Source organism: Miscanthus floridulus, chromosome 2, assembly GCF_019320115.1.
Source record: "Miscanthus floridulus cultivar M001 chromosome 2, ASM1932011v1, whole genome shotgun sequence".
Taxonomy (NCBI): domain Eukaryota; kingdom Viridiplantae; phylum Streptophyta; class Magnoliopsida; order Poales; family Poaceae; genus Miscanthus; species Miscanthus floridulus.
This window is the reverse complement of record NC_089581.1, coordinates 93,041,442-93,061,504: the sequence shown is the minus strand read 5'-3', so window position 1 is coordinate 93,061,504 and position 20,063 is coordinate 93,041,442. Positions and strand designations below refer to the sequence as shown.

The following is a 20,063-nucleotide window of genomic DNA, read 5'->3' as shown; positions in this document are numbered from 1 at the left end:
TCCTTTTTAATTTGCAAAATTGATATCTTTTTATTCGGAGCTCCAAATATAGCAAATAATATATCAATTTTGATCGTCTCGACGAGCTCTTTGCAATGGTGTACTCCGTTTTGTTGTTTGAGATAATTTTATTTCATGAAAAAATAAATATTTCTACAAAACAAGTTATGCAATTAAGCTGACGTATGCAAGTATTTTATATACTTTGTATATTTGTATATGTACAACACCAACGTAGTCAGTATATAAAACAGGGAGTTGGACGGTCAATCAGACCTGCCACGATCGCTTAGATATTTTTGAATTAACCTTCCCTAGCTGCGGTTAACTAACTGTCAACATATGACACGATTAAACGATATGTTTACTGCTCCTAGTGTAGTTTTTTTCTGTTTTTGTGGTAAAATTAAGTAGCTAGTGGTAGTAGTAGTATTATATTTATCTTGTACCCAAATCCGATACAGTATACGATTCGTGTACACCTGTCCTTTTTTCTTTCCTACGGCTACTATTGCAGCACACAGGAACTGGACGACCATTCGGCTGACCTGTACGTATCTGTTTCCTGGCTGGCATGGCATGAGTATGACCGCATGAAGTGGCAGTGGATAGCTAGATTGAATTGAGGGAGCAGGTAGCAGCAATAGTGAGTGGCTTACTCGTGGTCTAGAATCTTGTGCGGCATCGGTAAGTTGAGCGCGTGCCCCCGCGGGAAGGTCGTCCGGGCGAGGATCTCCGTGGCGTCGGCATTGCGGTGCGCCTCGTTGCCCTCGCGCCCGCCCGACGCGAGGTGGCAGCACACGAAGCAGAAGCTCGTGTTGTGCAGCCAGAACCGGACGGACACGGCGCCCTTGTTGAATTATTGCAGAAATATTTTGAATTATTGCAGAAATATTTGCGGACCGGGCGGACACGAAGCAGAAATATTTCTACAAAACAAGTTTTGAATTATTGCATTTCAAAAATGGTCAAACTTATATATTCTATGGTCAAATGAACCTAAAAAGACAACATTTCGTGTTACATAATAATAAAAATATTATTTATCTAACAAATTCCACGAGTTCTGTTATTCTAACTTGTTTTGTAGAAATATTTATTTTTTTCATGAAATAAAATTATCTCAAACAACAAAACGGAGTACACCATTGCAAAGAGCTTGTCGAGACGATCAAAATTGATATATTATTTGCTATATTTGAAGCTCCGAATAAAAAGATATCAATTTTGCAAATTAAAAAGAAGTGCTGACGTCATCGCTGACGTCAGCACTGCTACAGTGCCATGCAAAACCGCCAGGGAAACCGGCCAGGGTCCTAAAGTGAACTTTTTCGAGAGTTGGAGGGCCAATGTTATCCGGTTTTGAAGTTGGAGGTTGAAATCCATACTTCTGTGATAGTTGGAGGTCCTAAAGTGAACTTTACCCTTTTTATTTTTGGTTTCGCTTTGAAAATATAGGGCATTTAGATGTTGCCCTTGCCAGTGTACCAATGGCATGTATGCATGAGCCTGTCGATAGGAACTGAACATTCATAAGCAATACTGATTGTAACTTGCAAAGTTAAAAAGGTTAATATACCGTAGTTTTGGCAACTGTATTTACCATCCCCTTCTGCTTTCAGCATTCGTATCAGTTTGCCCTGCGAGCTTATAAGCAAAGGTGGATCATCAACTGACCAAGGGCATGACCTGTAATTGTAGGCGAACTCGTGAGCCATGTCTGGTACGGATGCTGCCATGCTGGCCCTACAATAGATACAGTGTTATGACCGGCGTCACATATACCAGGCGGAGGCCCATTAGTGGCTGAGCTTGTGCGCCGGCATTAGGGGGCTAACAGCCCATATTATCTATTATTTAGCCTATTTATTAGATATATCACTTATTTGTGAGAGCTATATATATGGCTTGTAAGACATTTGGATAATTAAGCAGAAACAATCTATTGTTTCCGGCTTCCCCTGGGAGCCGGGAGTTCCTAACCCTAGCCGCCTCTACTGTTCACGCGTGAATAGTGCCGCCGTTACTGTAGCTACGCGAGGGTTAGGGCTACAGCCGCAGCCGCCCATCCTCCACCACGGCGTCTAGCCGCCGGCAACGAGGTTCCCAGCCTGCTCCACCTCCCTCTCACCCCTACAGACTCCGTGATCTACGCGGTAGGATCCGTAATTCTATCAGCATGGTATCAGACTGCTCAGGAACGATGTTGCAATCTCAGCCGACCTCCTTCCCACCACCACCATCTACCTCCACCGCGCCACTCCAATCTGCGGCCTCCGAGGTCTCGGAAGGCTCGTCGCTGTCTGCTGCGCCGCTCACGCTCGAGTCCTTGGCGTCTGCGATCATCGACATCAACCGCAACATCGCGTCCATGCAGGCGGCGTGGGCGGGACTCGTCCAGCAGCCCTCCCCACCGCCGTTCTCGACGCCGCCGCTGTCCACGGGGGTTACCGCTGTGACCTCCCAGCCGCTGCTTCCGCCCTCGAGTTTCCCTTACGGGATGCCGGTCTCAGGCCCAGGGGTGCCGCTCAATCTTCTTCGCTGGCCGGCCTCGCCGTCCCCGATTCCATCATGGGCGATGGGCTCGGCCGCTCCTCCGGTCTTCGCCACTACCGTCACCCAAGCAGCCGTCGCGCCCGCGCCGTCATCAGCAGTGCCGCAGGTCCTCTCCAGGGGGTCGACGCCTCCCTCCCCGGGGCACCCACAGCAGCGGATCAGTCCGCAATCTTCGGCGCCCAGGCTGCTCCCAAGTTCTACAAACTCGAGTTCCCCATGTATGACGGCTCCGTCGACCCGCTCAATTGGTTGAACCAATGTGAGCAATTCTTCCGAGGACAGCAGACGATGGCTTCACAGCGCACCTGGCTCACGTCCTATCACATGAAGGGCGCTGCACAGACATGGTACTATGCCCTGGAACAAGACGAGGGCATGCCGCACTGGGAGCGCTTCCGGGAACTCTGCTCCCTCCGCTTTGGGTCGGCTGTACAGGGCACTCGCTTGGCCGAGTTGGCACGTCTGCCGTTCCTCTCCACCGTGCAAGACTACTCCGAGCGCTACAACGCCGTCCTGTGCCATGCCCGTGACCTCTCCCCTCGACAAAAGGTGGAGTTACGTACGTGGGGGGGCTCCCGGACCAGATCAAAGTGCATGTGGAGATGCGCACGCCGCGGGACCTACAATCTGCCATGTACTTGGCTCGGGCGTTCGAGCGATGCGTGGCCGTTCCAGCGCCCCCTGCCCCTCAGCGGGGCAACCGTCCTCCTCAACGCCAGGGGCTACCGCCCCTCCCTCGCGCGCCGGGCGTGGCTCCAGTCCCGGGGGGCGCGCTGCCCCCTCCAGCAGTCGGCCCAGCAGCGGCCAACGCACCTGCTGCGCGTCCGTTCCGCCGCCTCACCCCGGCGGAGATGGCTGAGCGCCGCCGACAAGGGCTCTGTTTTAATTGTGACGAGCCTTATGTTCGTAGCCACGTCTGCCAGCGCCTGTTCTACGTGGAGTGCGACGACTTCATCGACGACATCGCGGCTGATGACGCTGCTGTGGCTGCCGTCCACTTGGAGGAACCGGCGGCCCCGGAGCTCGCTGGGGCTAATGCTTTCGTCGTCTCTCTTCATGCTGTTGCAGGGATCAGGTCGGCAAACTCCATGCTCGTGCCAGTCACCATCAAGGGAGAGCGCTTCCTCGCCCTCCTCGACACCGGGTCCACGCACAACTTCCTCCAGGGTGCTGCCATGCGCCGTCTGGGGCTCTCTCCATCCGGTGGCGAGGATCTTCGCGTCACGGTCGCTAATGGTGACCGCCTAGCCTGCGAGGGGATCGCTCGCGCTGTCCCCATCCGCATCGCTGACGAGGACTTCATCATTACGTGCGTTGGTCTAGACCTCGGCGGGTTCGACTTCATCCTCGGTTTCGACTTCCTTCGGACGCTGGGACCCATCTTGTGGGACTGCACCGCCCTCACCATGGCGTTCTGGCGCGACGGTCGGTGAGTCACTTGGCAAGGTGTGGGTGGCTCGGCAACGCCTACCGACCAGCAGCGCTCGGCCACAGCCGCGGTCACCGCCGACCCAGCGCTGCCCCTGCTGGACAGCCTCCTTCAGCAGCACAGTGCCATCTTCGACGAGCCCCGCGGGCTCCCTCCGGTGTGCCCCTACGACCACCGCATTCACCTACTGCCCGGTACCGCGCCGGTGGCGGTGCGCCCTTACCGCTACCCCTAGCTCCAGAAGGACGAGCTGGAACGTCAGCGTGTGGAGATGCTCGCGCAAGGCATCATTCGACCAAGCACCTCGCCGTTCTCCGCGCCCGTTCTCTTGGTGCGGAAACAAGACAAGTCCTGGCGCTTCTGCATCGACTATCGTGCCCTCAATGCCAAGACCGCCAAGGACAAGTTTCCGATTCCAGTGGTGGACGAGCTGCTTGATGAGCTCCATGGTGCGCGTTTCTTCACCAAGCTGGATTTGCGCTCTGGTTATCACCAGGTGCGCATGCACCCCGACGACGTCGCTAAAACGGCGTTCCGCACGCACCATGGCCACTACGAGTTCTTGGTGATGCCGTTCGGTCTCTCCAACGCTCCAGCTACCTTTCAGGCGTTGATGAACGATGTCCTCCGGCCGTATTTGCGCAGGTCTGTGCTGGTATTTTTTGATGACATCCTGATCTACAGTTCCTCCTGGGGCGAACACCTGCAACATGTCAACATCGTCCTCCACGCCCTGCGAGCGCACAACCTCCACCTCAAGCGCTCTAAGTGCTCCTTCGGCGCTGCGTCCGTGGCTTATTTAGGCCATGTTATCTCCAAGGACGGAGTGGCCATGGACGCGGATAAGGTCGTGGCGGTTCATGCGTGGCCGACCCCATGCTCCGCCCGCGGTCTCCGAGGCTTCCTAGGCCTCGCAGGCTACTACAGGAAGTTCATTAAGGATTTCGGCATCATCGCTGCCCCGCTGACACGTCTCTTGCGGCGAGACGCGTTTGCTTGGGACGACGACGCGACCACGGCGTTTGAGGCACTCAAGACCGCCCTCACTACGGGGCCAGTTCTGCAGATGCCTGACTTCGACAGGCTCTTCGTCGTGGATTGCGACGCGTCGGGTGTGGGGTTTGGTGCCGTCCTTCACCAGGGCGCTGGACCCCTCGCCTACTGCAGCCGGCCTTTCGCTGTCCGCCATCTCAAGCTTGCGGCTTATGAGCGCGAACTCATCGGGCTGGTGCAAGCCGTTCGTCATTGGCGACCGTATTTGTGGGGGCGTCACTTTTTGGTCCGTACTGATCATTACAGTCTTAAATTTTTGCTTGACCAGCGCTTGTCCACAGTTCCCCAGCATTAGTGGCTCAGCAAGCTTTTCGGCTTTGACTTCGCGGTGGAATATCGCCCGGGCCACCTCAACACCGTGGCCGACGCACTGTCCCGGCGTGACGCCGAGGCTGTGGACGCTGCAGCAGGCACGGGCGCGGCCAGGGCCATCTCTGGGCCGTCCTTCGCCTTCCTGGATGCGGTCCGCAGCGCTACAGCCAACGCCCCGGACGCGCAGCAGCTGCTGCATCGCCTACACGCGGGCGACTTGGCGGCGCCATGGCGCGCGGACGCCGGGTTGCTGCTGCATGGCCGACGTATCTTCGTACCCGACATCGGTGACCTGCGCCACCAAGTCCTGCAGCTGGCCCATGCGGCTGGACATGAGGGTGTACAGAAGACTCTCCACCGCCTCCGCGCCGACTTCTACATCCCAGGGGATCGCTCCCTAGTCCAGTACTGGGTGCGCACTTGCGCGACGTGCCAGCGCAACAAGACGAAGGCATTCCAGCCGGCCGGGCTGCTCCAGCCGCTGGAGGTGCCTGACCAAGTCTGGGCCGACATCTCCATGGATTTCATTGAAGGGCTGCCCAAGGTTGGCGGGAAATCCGTCATCCTCACCGTCATCGACCGCTTCTCCAAGTACGCGCATTTTATTGCGCTTGGGCACCCCTACACGGCTACCTCCGTCGCTCGCGCCTTCTTCGACAACGTCGTCCGGCTCCACGGATTCCCTTCGTCGATCGTCAGTGATCGGGACCCCGTGTTCACTGGCCATGTCTGGCGGGATCTCTTCCAGATGGCGGGCGTCAAGCTTCGCATGAGCACCGCCTTTCATCCTCAGACCGACGGCCAGTCGGAGGTGGTCAACAAGGTGATTGCCATGTATCTCCGTTGTGTTACAGGTGACCGGCCAAGGGCGTGGGTGGACTGGCTGTCGTGGGCGGAGTATTGCTACAATACCTCCTTCCACACGGCCCTTCGGATGACTCCCTTTGAGGTGGTCTACGGCCGCCCTCCTCCGCCTATTCTGCCATACAGGCAGGGGTCGGCGAGGACCGACGCCGTCGATAGCCTTCTCCGCGACCGTGATGAGCTGCTGGCAGAGGTGCGCCAACGACTCCTACAGGCGCAGCAGCTGTCCAAAAAGTACTACGACGCCGGCCATCGCGATGTGGAGTTCCAGGTGGGCGATTGGGTGTGGCTGCGCCTCCTCCACCGCACCGCACAGTCCCTCGACCCGCGGGCTAAGCGCAAGTTGGGTCCTCACTATGCTGGTCCGTTCTAGGTGCTAGAATGCATTGGCCGTGTCGCGTACTGCCTCCAGCTGCCTGAGAACGCCCGCATCCACGACGTCTTCCATGTTGGTCTCCTGAAGCCTCACCGCGGCGACCCTCCAGCGACCCCGACCAGTCTCCCTCCGGCCATGGATGGCCGGCTGCTTCCTGCTCCGGCGCGGGCTCTCCGTGCGCTTCAGCGCCGTGGTGTGTGGCAGGTGTTGATCCAGTGGCATGGCCTCCCTGCAGACGACGCTACGTGGGAAACCCTCGACGAGTTCCGCGACCACTTCCCCGACTTCCAGCTCGAGGACGAGCTGTTTGCGCAGGCGGGGAGAGATGTTATGACCGGCGTCACATATACTAGGCGGAGGCCCATTAGTGGCTGAGCTTGTGCGCCGGTATTAGGGGGCTAACAGCCCATATTATCTATTATTTAGCCTATTTATTAGATATATCACTTATTTGTGAGAGCTATATATATGGCTTGTAAGACATTTGGATAATTAAGCAGAAACAATCTATTGTTTCCGGCTTCCCCTGGGAGCCGGGAGTTCCTAACCCTAGCCGCCTCTACTGTTCACGCGTGAACAGTGTCGCCGTTACTGTAGCTACACGAGGGTTAGGGCTACAGCCGCAGCCGCCCATCCTCCACCACGGCGTCCAGCCGCCGGCAGCGAGGTTCCCAGCCTGCTCCACCTCCCTCTCACCCCTACAGACTCCGTGATCTACGCCGTAGGATCCGTAATCCTATCATACAGATCTGCACTTTCTTCCGAAGTTCCATACTTTTGCCTGTTTGGTACGCGGCTGTCTCTCTGTCTGACCTATTTTTCTATTACAATTTTTGACAGCGAGCCTTTCTTGGTTCTGGGAGGAAGGTTCTAACTTCTAAGAGACGATGCCGATAGGGAATTCATCAATGTTGGGGAATGGCTCCCATCTCTGTCCAAGCAGGAAGAAAAATTCAATGTCTCTGTTCCCACTGAAATTTGCAGTAGAGATGTCGTCCCCATCCATATTCCAACACCGAAAATAATTCCTGTAGGATTCTCGTCCTCATATCGATACATCACAGAATATAGATCACAATTTGAATTTAATATAAAAGTAAGTTTTACTTTTTTTAGCATAAGGTGTAATTGATGATTTGACACACAACACAAATATAGACTAGTATATTACACAACGAACACACCATAATGCGTATATGAAAAATGGGACGGAGACACTGGGGATTTAGGACCGAGGATAGTGAACCATCCATGTGTTTGAATACCCATGGCGAAAAATTGGCCCTGCCTCCATTGGGAATTCTCCGTTAGGAATCAAGCCCCATTGATATCTCTATCATCTACTACATATCAAATGTGTTCGTCAACCATCAATTAAAAATATTAATCAACTAAGAGTTTAAAAAATTAGGCTAGATACTTCTATAAGCTCTATCACAAAACAAATAAACAAAGGTTTCATGCTGCATACAGTGGATAGCAAGTACACAATCTAGCTCATGAGTGCCAAAAATGAGTCAAATCTAAATCTAAAAAAGAAAGAACATATAGCCTTCCAAGAGAATCTATGTGGCATCATCCATGCTTGATCTTCCTCCTTACACTTTTCCTTCCTGTGGCCTCCTGTTATTTCTTCATTGGGCTCAGAGGAGGCAGATTATTCCCACACCTTCGCTTGATCCCTCCTTTGCATCCATCCTATCTTGTGGTCATTAGGGGATGTGAAACTCTTCACTTGTGCTCAAGCATCATGTTGTTCTCAGGGGCAAGGCCGATGCAGGCCCGCAAGATGTTCTCCAGCATGGCCCTCTGCTTGGCCAGAGCATTCACCACTGGTGTGCCAGGGGGTACCTGTTTAAGAAACCAATTTACTATCAATTTCATGAACACATATTGAATTGTGAATACATTATAAATCTTTCTGAGCAACTAAACTGCAGGAGAATCCTAACTGTAATTCTGTAGTTATGAACTACCTACATTCTCAAAATTAGATCCAACATAGAAGGGACTAGGCGTTTTTCATTAATAAGAAGAGAAAATAGACTCCAAATTGAAACCGAGAGAGGACTTAAACCTAGGTGGTTGGGTGCATGACCACACCTTCTACCCAACCGGTTGAGCTAGGCTTACTTCCGAACGTACATTCTCATATTTTACTATTGCCTTACCAACTTTCTCTGTTCCTAATATAAACCATTTGATAACATGCATTAATAGACAACAAAAACAATCATGATGTTTTGATTCTAAATTCTTTGATACTCCATTTTTAGAGGCCAATATAAACATGATGACAAAAAAAATTGTATCAATTGCAAACAAAATGAAAAGCTTACAAGAGGAGCCTTGCTGAGATAGCTCAAAATTGTGGCGACGGGATGGAAGGAGTGGAACTTATCCTGTACAAAGAGCAAAGGGAGAACGATGTCAATAATTTTCATTCACTCATTAGTTAGTGCAGCATTTACGCTATGCAGTGAAGCATAGATTAATCTGGTCCGTCAACTATTACCTGCCCTTCGGCCTTGAGCTGAATACGAGTGCTGAGCTCAGCTAGGAGCACCAAGTCAAGGATGATCGGTGCAGCGAGAAGCGAATCCTCGCAGGTGTTGTGCAGCACGATGGTGTTCTTGCCACCCATGAAGATCTCGGAGGTATATTCGTCCATAGCTCTCTTGCTATCACCCACATAGGGGATGTACTGCAAAGGAGGGATCAGCTTTGAGTAACAACCAAACATAAAGTAGCATGGATAGACTCCGTCACACAAACAACTAGTCAACGAACCTTGATCACGATTACGTGATCAGGATGTTCATCGAGTTCGTAGAGGATGGGATTGCTAGCAACCATGTCGTCCACCACGCTGCTCTTGGAGATCTCTTTAGACCGGAAGACTTGTGGGGCAGAGAGATTCATGCCGTCATTGTTTCCTAGGTGGTTGTAGCTAGCAATTGAGGTGGGCTACAACAGCACAAACACACAAAAAAAAATCCACCTTATTATCCGATATGCCAATAAAGATCGATTATTCTTGAATGTCAAAGACAATTCATCTTAATCCCAGGCTCCCAGCAATAGACAAGGAGTATATATGATGGTACCTTAAGCCCAGCCCCAACTAGGAAATCGACCAATACGGACTTCATCTTGGTCTGCCCACTCTTGAAGTCGTCGCCTCCTATCACCGAATTTTTTCTTATGGCAAGCTCCATCAGCCCTGTGCATGAACAGAACATTACTACAAGCATGGAACGAGGAATGCAACACTGGATACACATGTAGAATTTTGTAGAGCAGCGCTACGCACCAGGCACGAATGTGTTCTGAGGGCTTCCATTGACGAATGGAACACCTTCAAAGACACAGGCTATTGCATACAAGGTGGATGGTGAGATCTCTGCTTCATTCTTGTCCAACGAAGCCAAGAGGTTGTCCATGGTGTCGTTAAGACCAGCAATTACATTGCTATACCTCTCGGTGTTTGCTGTCCATAGCACAACTATCTTGTCGACCTTGGTTTTTTCCTTGAACTCCCTACATAGTTCACGAACCTGGCCCCATGATTAAGTTCATAACAATCCTCATTCGGAAAAAGAGGAGTACTAATATTTTTCTTGAGACAACGAATTCACCATTGTGGGTTTCGGTTTCTATCTTGTGACAGTATTCTATGTTTTGAGTTTAAGGATTTAAGCACCTGATGTCCTTCTTGATCTGCTCCACCTGCTCTTTCTTGGTGCCCTTGATGATATTGTTAGCACGGGCACCTTGGTTTGCGGCAACGAAGTCTGGGTTGAAAATGCCGGCAAGTGGCAGCATGGATTCCATGTAGGGCCTGAGCTGCTTTTGAAGGTGAATGTCTAGGACCTTGGCCCTGGCCATGGCGTCGGCCATGTTCAGATTGCTGATGTCCCATCCACCAAAGACGATAGAGTTAGGGTTAACCTGCATGATTCAAGCAATACATTATCACTATTGAAGAAAGAAATGGGTATCACAGTGTCACAACAAAACTGATAATTTTTGTTGAGGAATATGACACATAATTATGTATGGATCCTCATATGCTTAGGTAATTAATTTGGATCCTGATTTGCTTTGGTAATTTTTAACTACCATCCAAACAATTTTTTGAACTTAGAAACATTGAAGAAAGGAATGGGTATCAATATCATAGTGTAGCAGCACAAAAAACTAACAGATCGAGGAAAATAAGACATAGCTAATTCAGATTCTCATTTGCTTGGGTAATTAATTAGGATCCTGATTTGCTTCGATAGTTAACTAGCACCATCCATGCACTAGAAATTAATAAATAGAGCACTGTACAAACTTTGTACTATTGCATTCATGGATTGTGCATGTAACTGGAATTATTTTTCTTTTTCTTTCCTTCTCCCTTCTTTTCTTCTCCTTATCCGAACGGCCTCACTCCTTACCGGCACCCACTCCCTCCATCCATCTCTCTCTCTCTCTCTCTCTCTCGGGCATAGCAGTAGGCCGGCGGGGCGAAGCTCGAGGCCGGCCCACCGGAGCTGGGAGGGGCCGACAGTGGGGCGGAGCTGGAGCTCGAGGCCGGCGGGGCGGAGCTGGAGACCGGCGGGGTGGAGCAGGGAGAGGCCGGCGGTGGGACGGAGCGGAGCAGGGAGAAGCTGGCGGTGGGGCGGAGCTCGAGGCCTCTCAGGCGACCTCTCCCTCTCTTCCGAGCACGGCGACCCCTCCCTCTCGTCCGAGCACGGCGACCCATCCCTCTCCTCCGAGCACGGCGACCCCTCTCTCTCTCCTCCGAGCAGCAGTGGGGCGCAGATCTGGTCACCACCGAGCAGATCCGGCCACCGAAGGCTGCGGGATATCAGTAATTGTGAAGCAGCGAGTGATGAGGAAGTGTAGAGGGAGAGGATCACACCATAGGCACGAGGCTCTTGAAAGGCGCGTAGACCTCCTCCCCGTTGTGGCTGCCGACCCTGATGGTGGAAGCCTGGGTCAGGGACCCGAAGTAGTTGGCCTTGTGAACCTTCTCCTTTGTCTCCCACGAAATTCCTCTACAAGAAACACCATCTGAAACGTGAAACAATGCAATACGGAGGAGGGTTTTATTTATTTATTTATCGAAATCGCAGTTCGTCATCAGCTGATGGAGCTGTTGAGTCCTCTCACCCAACTAACTGCATGCACGGATCTCATAAGAGCGAGAGAAATGTGCGATGTAACAAGCATGGAAATGGCATGCAGCTACTGGAACTTACTCCCTGTTGGCGATCACCCCGGCAGTGAGCGTCGTCCCGTTGTTGCCGCCCCATCCGACGAGCATCACCCTGCATCCATCATATTTGAAACGATACAATTAACAATCAATCATATATGATGGAACGGAAGGAAGTAAATATGAACTGATGATCTGCTGATGTGACTAGCCTAATCGAGAACAAAGCGGTTCAGGTTCTTAAAGATCTCTCGACCGAAGTCCGAAGCAACAAAAGAAATGAAAAGTAATTAAAGGGGAAAAACAAATTAAACCCAACAACAAATAAAATCGAGAAAGAACATCGCAATCGTCGATCACTCTCTGAACGAGAACGGAGAGGGCCGCGCGCTACCGGCCGGTCGATCGAGATCGACCGATCTATACATGCATGGGCAACTGGTTCGCTGGGGTATACGCGACGCACCCGAGCTTTAGGACGTTGGTGCTGGTCTTGAAGTTGTAGGTGACGGACTTTGGGCGCACCACCCACCCCGCGCCGCCGCCATTCCCCGGCGGGACGACCTCGGTGGTGTCGTAGCGGTACTCCGACTGGATCTCGCCGTCGCCGTACTGCACCCGTGGGCTCTCCACCCTGGAAGCTCTCCACGAACATCCTCCGATCTCCTCGCGATCTTGGTTGGGTTCTCTCTCTCTCTCACGCAAACACCAACGGAACGCAGCAATCGCCGCCTCACTCTCGAGAATCGCTAAAAGATATGCAGGGATCCAACAGGTTCCAAGGGTAAGGCCATTATATATAGCTGCGTGCAGCGTCCACGTGGGGCGCGCCGCGGGAGGAGCGCGACTACTGGCGAGCAGTCGCGGTGCCACTAGCCAGGCTTGGCCGATTCTCTCGGATCGGAATCCGATCGGTTGTCTCTTCTACTTCTAGTACTTTGGTGTCACAATTTAGCCCATGTATGATGTTATAATGGATTTTCCCCCTTTGTTCATCGAATGCAACGGAATAGGAGCATGGATACTCCTTAATCTACCCCACCCTATAATAATACATCAATTAGAATAAATCTACAGCCACACAACAAATGCTTGCTCCACCGTCATAATCTTTGCTACATCCACACCTATAAATGCATCCAGAAAATATAACACCATCAAAACGGATGCACCAGATTATCTCTTAGCCATTCTCTCCCATTACTCATCCAAATCCGACGGCTCATGATTAGTGTGTCTGCCCTACATCGGGGGCGAAGCGCGAGGCCCGATCCGCACGCCGACTCCTCATCTCCCCTCCCTGTCCCATCGCATCGCGCGACTCCCTCCTCCTGCCCCATCGCAGCGGCAGCCGGCTGGCTCGCCCCCACGCCGCCGCCGCCCTGGCGCTCCCGGCGCTCGCGCCTCCTCCCCTTCCTCTCATTCTCTCTCTCTCTCTCCTGACCATGCGGCCAAGCCTGACCGAGCAGGGTGACGGCGCAGTACTGGTCGACCGGTCGTCGGCGGTCATCGGCCCTCTGCGCGGTGCACTCATCCGCCTCAACCCCCGCACGCCCCCCCCCCACGTGCGGCATGGGCAGGGTGACGGCGAGCGCCGCCGGGTGTCGCGTCGGCGCAGCGGGCCCCAATGGTGGGTGCCTTCAGCTATGGCGGCGCACCCGCGCGCACGGGCTCCACGGCGGAGTGGTTGTGATGCAGGAGGCTGGTTCCATGGCTGAGTTCCCCAACGTCGCTGGCCTCCACGATCTCTGGCTGTGAGATCCACTCTCTACCTCCCTCTCTAGATGTACGTTGGATCTAGCATTCCACCCAATTTGAGCAGGTAGCAATTGCAGACAGTCATGTTTAAATTAATCATGTTTTGCTTTTGGATGCAACATAGGTGTTCGATGATATTGCACTGAGAAGAGGAGTTCCAATCCTATCTACATCTTGGAGGTATGTGATTTAGAATTGGGTCAGATGCTTGCCTGCATTTGATTTTTGTGTAGGTAAGTAGAAGTGCATTGCCTTTTGGTTGTTTTGCCATATCTAATGATTTATGTGTAGGTAAGTAGAAGTTCAGATCTGAATGTTTCTACCTTGCTATGTGTGGCTTCTTTTTTTGGTATATGTTTTTTATCTATTAAAAACCTTGAGCAGTTCAATCGTGATATCCACTAAAGCAAACTCTTCATGATTCAAATTTTTGAGGGATATTGTTCATGACACTGTATGCAGTGTTATTCAAAGATGGAAAATTCAAAGTTATATTTCGATTATCAGATTTTCTTTAGATTTGATTGTCTTGAAATATTGTGGTAGAGATTTCTGAGAGTATGCTTTTACATGGTAGTAAAGATGAACGGTGAGGTTAATATATTTCTCTTAATGTTGCCTGACAAAAATATTTGATCTTGTCCTTTTGTGATTGGAGATACTTTCAGATAATGCCAATGTGATGTTGTGGTCAGTATGATCACGTTCACGAAGATAGTAGTGCTGATAATGCCAATGTGCTGCTGGACCTTGATGATGCGGAGGTGGAGCCCTAAGTCATCAGCACAGATGGCAGCTCTGTCAACCGCACTGTGTGAGTCACCTTCTAGCTCCGACTCTCCAAATACAGAGGTGAGGAGGCATACGTGCCAAAGATACTGCTTTTTGGTTTAGAGGTGATCCTTCTTTTTTTTTTCCAAATACATTCGATCTTCTTTTTACTTTTTTTCCTAGATATATAAAGAATTATTCTCTCGGTGTGTGCAACGCCCCTGGTAAATGCTTATGTTCTGAGTCTACATTGTTTTGTCCAATTAGAATATGAGTGCAAGATTGATTTATTGACGGTTGGAATGCTAATTAATAAGAGATAGATTTTTGGGTAAAGTACACTTTTCAACCCTCAACTCGCGCCGAAGTTCGATTTTCAACCTTCAACTATGAAACCGGTTAAGAAACACCCTCCAACTATCAAAACCGGACAAATTTGGTCCTCGGCTGGTTTCAAAAGTGGTTTTCTATTTTCGGGAGACGCCGAAATTTTATATTATTTTTTTGAGCATCTTAACGTCCTCAAATGAAAAAACTCAAAACTACAAAGTTGTAGATCTTATTGAGAGCTACAACTTTGGTATAAAAAGTATTTTCATTTAACTCCATACAAATAATATATTAGTGCTCTAATGCGGCAAGCGCTAGTAGACGTGTCGGGTACCTTAGAACGGGGTACCCCGAGCGAACAATCAAAGGGGTCACTTAAGTCCTGTCAAAAAACAAAGCTGGAAGGTAAGTCATGGGCCCCTCACCCGCCACGTCCGAGCCCACCAGGCCCTCCGCCTCGCCTCGAGCCTCGCGCAGGAGGTCTCGGCAGTCCTGACGCAATCTCCGCCTCGCGCGAGGCTCTCCACGAAAGGCCTCAGCAAGGAGTCCGATCTCCGTCCCGCGCGAGGCTCCGCTCTCCATCTCGCGCGAGGCCTCATTCCCCGTATCGCACGAGACCAGCTTATCCATGGTCCGCCGCCCCCGCCTCGACCGGTCTTTCCGACAGCACATCGTGTCTCATTAATACTTCAACCACTCCCGCAATCTCCGCCGGATGAGGGCTCGACGCCATAGAAGTGGCCGACGGGACCTGAGGTCACATCAGCGCCATACCGGCCGGGGCAGGGCACGGCGGGGATTACCGACCACTGTGTTCTGACACTGTGCCCACGATCAGCGCCCACACTGCACTGTGTCCCGCCATCCCCGCCTCGAAAACAACATCGCACGGACAACTTATCCCGGGACATCACCGCCTCCAAGCCGACGTACCAGATTAGCCACCCACTCGGGGCCTCGACACTGTGCACCAAGGTCTCAGCTATCTTGGGGATCGTGCCCGCCGAGACCCCTCATTGCGGTGCAGCCTCGGCATCGACCAAGCCTCGGCCTCACGCACAGTCCGTCCACAGCGGTTTGCACATCCACCGCCGCACCTGCTTCGAGACGGTCCCAGGGCTCTCACGACGCACAGGATCGGATGGGACTAGCACGCCGCCCCGGTGCTCCAAGGACGGACCACACCGACGACCACGTCGCCACAGGAACAGGCCATAGGGCTTGGACATGCCGCCCCTGTTGGCACGACGCCGCATAGTTAACACAGGTACTGTCCTTATCTTCCCTTCAACTATAAAAGGCGAGGACTTGGGCCGCTTAGAGAGGGGGAACACATTGTAACACACGCACACATCACAGCCACCTGAGAGCAACGTCTTAGACGGCCCACACGACGCCTTGCCGAGACCTGGGACTAGCTCCCTCTCTCCCCTAGCTTGTAATCCCTTGCTACGAGCACTTCGGTGCAAGGAATACAAGATCGATCTCTCAGACTGGACATAGGGCATCGATTGCCTGAACCAGTATAAACCTTGTGTCTCTTTGCATCACCATCCAGAATCGGGAGCACGCAGCTCAAATTCACTAGTTCGTTGAGGACCCCCCAGTCCAAAACACTGACAGTTGGCGCACCAGGTAGGGGCCTCTGCGTGTCAGTTTCATCAACCCAACAGGTCCCGGATGGCAGACCCCGTACGACCATTGCGTCTCAGCACGGTGGTTTGGTTTGGGAGCCTAGAGTTCATGTCCCTAGGGCATGAGTACGACATGGTACTCCTCACCCCTCGAGCCCCACCAACCGACGATGAAGTCATGCACCGGCAGCCCAGGCGCAGGCGGCGCCCGGGCGGCCGCTCTCGCCGTGCTCGCTAGACACGACGCGAGCAAGACCACCCCGACGCTACGCGAATTCGGGATGGCACGCCGCTCCCCGCCGATATCCTACGACCAGCTGTTGGCATGGGGTCCCTAGCTGGGGACCTGTCTGGCCTGAGCTTGGACAAAGGAAAATCGCTGGTGGCACGCGGTGATGCCCAGTCGTCAAGATCTGCTCCACCACTCCCTGAGGAGCCGATCCCGGCAGAGCAGAGTCAGGCGACGGCACCATCCCCATACCCCTTTGGGTTGAGAAATGCCACCGCCTCCTACGCCTATGCTTACACTGCCGCTCACGAAGATCCCTTAGAACGCCGCCAGCGCTTCATTCTCGACCTAAGCACCCACGCCGACTCCTCGGAGGAGGACGAGGCATGGCCCGGAGTGGATTTCTCTGAACTCCAAGACCCTGGGGCTATGCGCCAGTTCTTGGCCACGAGCGACTACTGCTTCGGCTACTCTGACTCCGACGACGAGGGTACCTATGACCCCACTCGCGAGTGTTTTCACATCGGGCTCGGGATCCCGAGAGCGGGCGAGGAGGACGAGGGGGCAGGTAGCTGTTCCCCGCTTCGCCCAGGTACAGGCGCTGCCACACCTCCACGCATTGTCCTGCCGGCCACACAAAATGAGACCCTCGCCCTTGCGCGACCTCAACGCCTAGACCTGGAACAACTCCGTGAGCTCTAGGCCAAGGTCGAACAAGACCAACTCCTGCTGCAGCAGCTTCGAGACACTCTCGAACAAGAACAGCGAGGTCGCGGCGAAGGCAGGGGAGCCTGATGGAGGGCCCGCGATGTGCATCACCACATCCATGATGACGAAGGGAGTGAGCAACCCCCAGTCTTCAATCGCGCTAGCTAGAATGTCGCGGCTGCGGCAATGCTGGTCCGTGCAATGCCCGAGCCTTCTACCACGGAGGGGTGGCGGGTCCGTGGTGAGCTCCGGGATCTCCTAGAGACCACCGTGGTACAGCAGGCCGAGAGTTCCGCCTCCCGACGGCACGGGGGCATCTCGAACCTGCCCGCGGCACCGCCTCGGCAGGACAGGGAAGCCTCGGCTCATCCCGAACCTACTCGAGCACCGATAGCCCATGGGGTCCCCATGCTTCTGGACCGCCTCGGCAATTGACGCGAGGTGCAGGGAGACCATGAGGTGGTCAGCAGGCGACAACGGCACAACAATGAGGGGCCCGCTCGGGGCTACCACCCACACCGAGGCGGTCGCTATGATAGCAAGGAGGACCGTAGTCCTTCTCATGAACCGCCAGGCCCTCGGGTCTTCAGCAGGGCCATCCGCGCTGCCCTTTTCCCAGCCCAGTTTCGGCAACCAGCCAATCTCATGAAATATAGCGGCGAGACCAACCCCGAACTCTGGCTTGCCAATTACCGCCTGGCCTGCTAGCTAGGCGGCGCGGATGATGACCTACTCATCATCCGCAACCTCCCCTTGCTCTTGTCAGACTCAGTGCGAGCCTAGCTCGAGCACCTTCCTCCCTCACAAATCCATGACTGGCGCGACTTGGTTAGGATCTTCGTTGGGAACTTCCAAGGCACATACGTGCGCCCTAGGAATTCCTAGGACCTTAAAAGCTGCTGTTAGAAGCTAGATGAGTCTCTCTGAGACTTCATCCGACGCTTCTCCAAACAGTGCACCGAGTTGCCCAGCGTTGGCGACTCAGAGATTGTCCAGGCTTTCCTCTCCGGCACCACCTGCCGAGACCTGGTTCAGGAGTTAGGTCAGAACGTGCCGCGCACCGCTGCTGCACTCCTTGACATCGCCACCAACTTCACCTCGGGTGAGGAGGCTATCGAAGCCATCTTCCCCGATAGCGACACCAAGGGAAAATGGAAGGATGAGGCCCCCGAGGCCTCAGCCTCCCACCTCCCCAAGAGAAAGAAAAAGGGGCGCCTAGGGAAGCAGGAGGTCCTAGAGGCTGATCTGGTCGGGGCTGTAGAACACAAGAATCCCCGAGGCCCCAAAGGCCCTAGGCCTTATGACGACATGCTCAAGAAACCATGCCCTTATCACCAAGGCCCGGTCAAGCACGCCCTCGAGGATTGCTCCATGCTGTGACATTACTATGCTAGGCTCGGGCTCCCCGATGATGATGCCAAGCAGAAGGGCGCCGGTGACCAGGACGAAGACAAGGACAATGGGTTCCCTGAGGTACGCAATGCCTTCATGATCTTCGGTGGACCCTCGGTGTGCCTTACGGCGTGGCAGCGCAAGAGGGAACGCCGAGAAGTCTTCTCGATCAAGGTGGCCACCCCCCAGTACCTTGACTGGTCTCAGGAGGCGATCACCTTCGATCGAGATGACCACCCTGACCATGTTCCAAATCTCGGGCAGTACCCACTGGTCGTCGACCCGATCATCGGCAACACCCGACTCTCCAAGGTGTTGATGGACAGGAGGCAGCGGCCTCAACATCCTCTACGTCAATACCCTGGAGCTCTTGGAGATCGACCGGTCGAGGCTCCAAGGCAGCAGTCGCCCCCTTCCACTGGCATCGTGCCAGGGAAGCGCACGCGACCCATCGGGCGCATCGACCTTCCCGTCTGTTTCGGCACTCCCTCCAACTACCGCAAGGAAGTCCTTACCTTCGAGGTAGTCGGGTTCGGGGGAGCCTACCACGCCATCTTGGGGCAGCCGTGCTACGCCAAGTTCATGGCAGTACCCAACTATACCTACCTCAAGCTCAAGATGCCAGGCCCTAGCGGTGTCATCATGATTGAGTCCACGTATGAACATGCATACGACTGCGACATTGAGTGCATCGAGTATGCCGAGGCTCTGGCGGAGGCCGAGACCCTCATCGCCCACCTCGACCAACTCAGTGGCGAGGCGCCTGACTCCAAGCATCGTACGGGGGCGTTCGAGCCCACGGAAGCCATCAAACTCGTCCTGGTCGACCCCGCCTGCCCGACGACCAGGCACTGAGGATCAGCGCCACCCTCGATATCAAATAGGAAGCCGTGCTCGTTGACTTTCTCCGTGCAAACGCCGACATATTTGCATGGAGTCCCTTAGACATGCCGGGCATACCGAGGGAGGTCGCCGAGCACTGCCCTGAACATCCAGGGCTGGATCTAGACCGGCGAGGCAACGCCTGTGCCGCTTCGACGAGGAAAAGCGTAGGGCCATCGGTGAGGAGATACAGAAACTCTTGATGGCCGGATTCATCAAAGAAGTGTCCCACCCAGAGTGGTTGGCTAACGCCGTGTTAGTCAAGAAGAAAAATGGGAAATGGAGAATGTGTGTAGACTACATTGGTTTGAACAAAGCCTATCCAAAAGTCCCCTTCCCATTACCCCGAATCGATCAAATCATCGATTCCACTGCAGGGTGTGAGACCTTGTCTTTCCTTGATGCGTATTCTGGTTACCATCAAATCAAGATGAAAGAGTCCGACCAGCTCGCGACTTCTTTCATCACACCATTCGGCATGTACTGCTACGTGACGATGCCCTTCGGCCTCAGAAACGCAGGTGCCACGTACCAGCGGTGCATGACCCAGGTCTTTGGTG

The 20,063-nt window shown here is 53.3% G+C and overlaps 1 protein-coding gene and 1 pseudogene across 1 annotated transcript; one reads left to right on the top strand and one right to left on the bottom strand.

The window, feature by feature from the left end:
- The first annotated feature begins 2,203 nt into the window (after positions 1 to 2,203).
- LOC136536787 (lysine-rich arabinogalactan protein 19-like) lies at positions 2,204 to 2,809 on the top strand. The gene has a single exon (XM_066528968.1). It carries the CDS (start codon positions 2,204 to 2,206, stop codon positions 2,807 to 2,809), a length of 606 nt encoding a protein of 201 aa, XP_066385065.1.
- A 5,155-nt stretch (positions 2,810 to 7,964) lies between these two features.
- On the bottom strand, positions 7,965 to 12,469 carry LOC136539197 (inositol-3-phosphate synthase 1-like; annotated as a pseudogene).
- Positions 12,470 to 20,063: the final 7,594 nt, after the last annotated feature.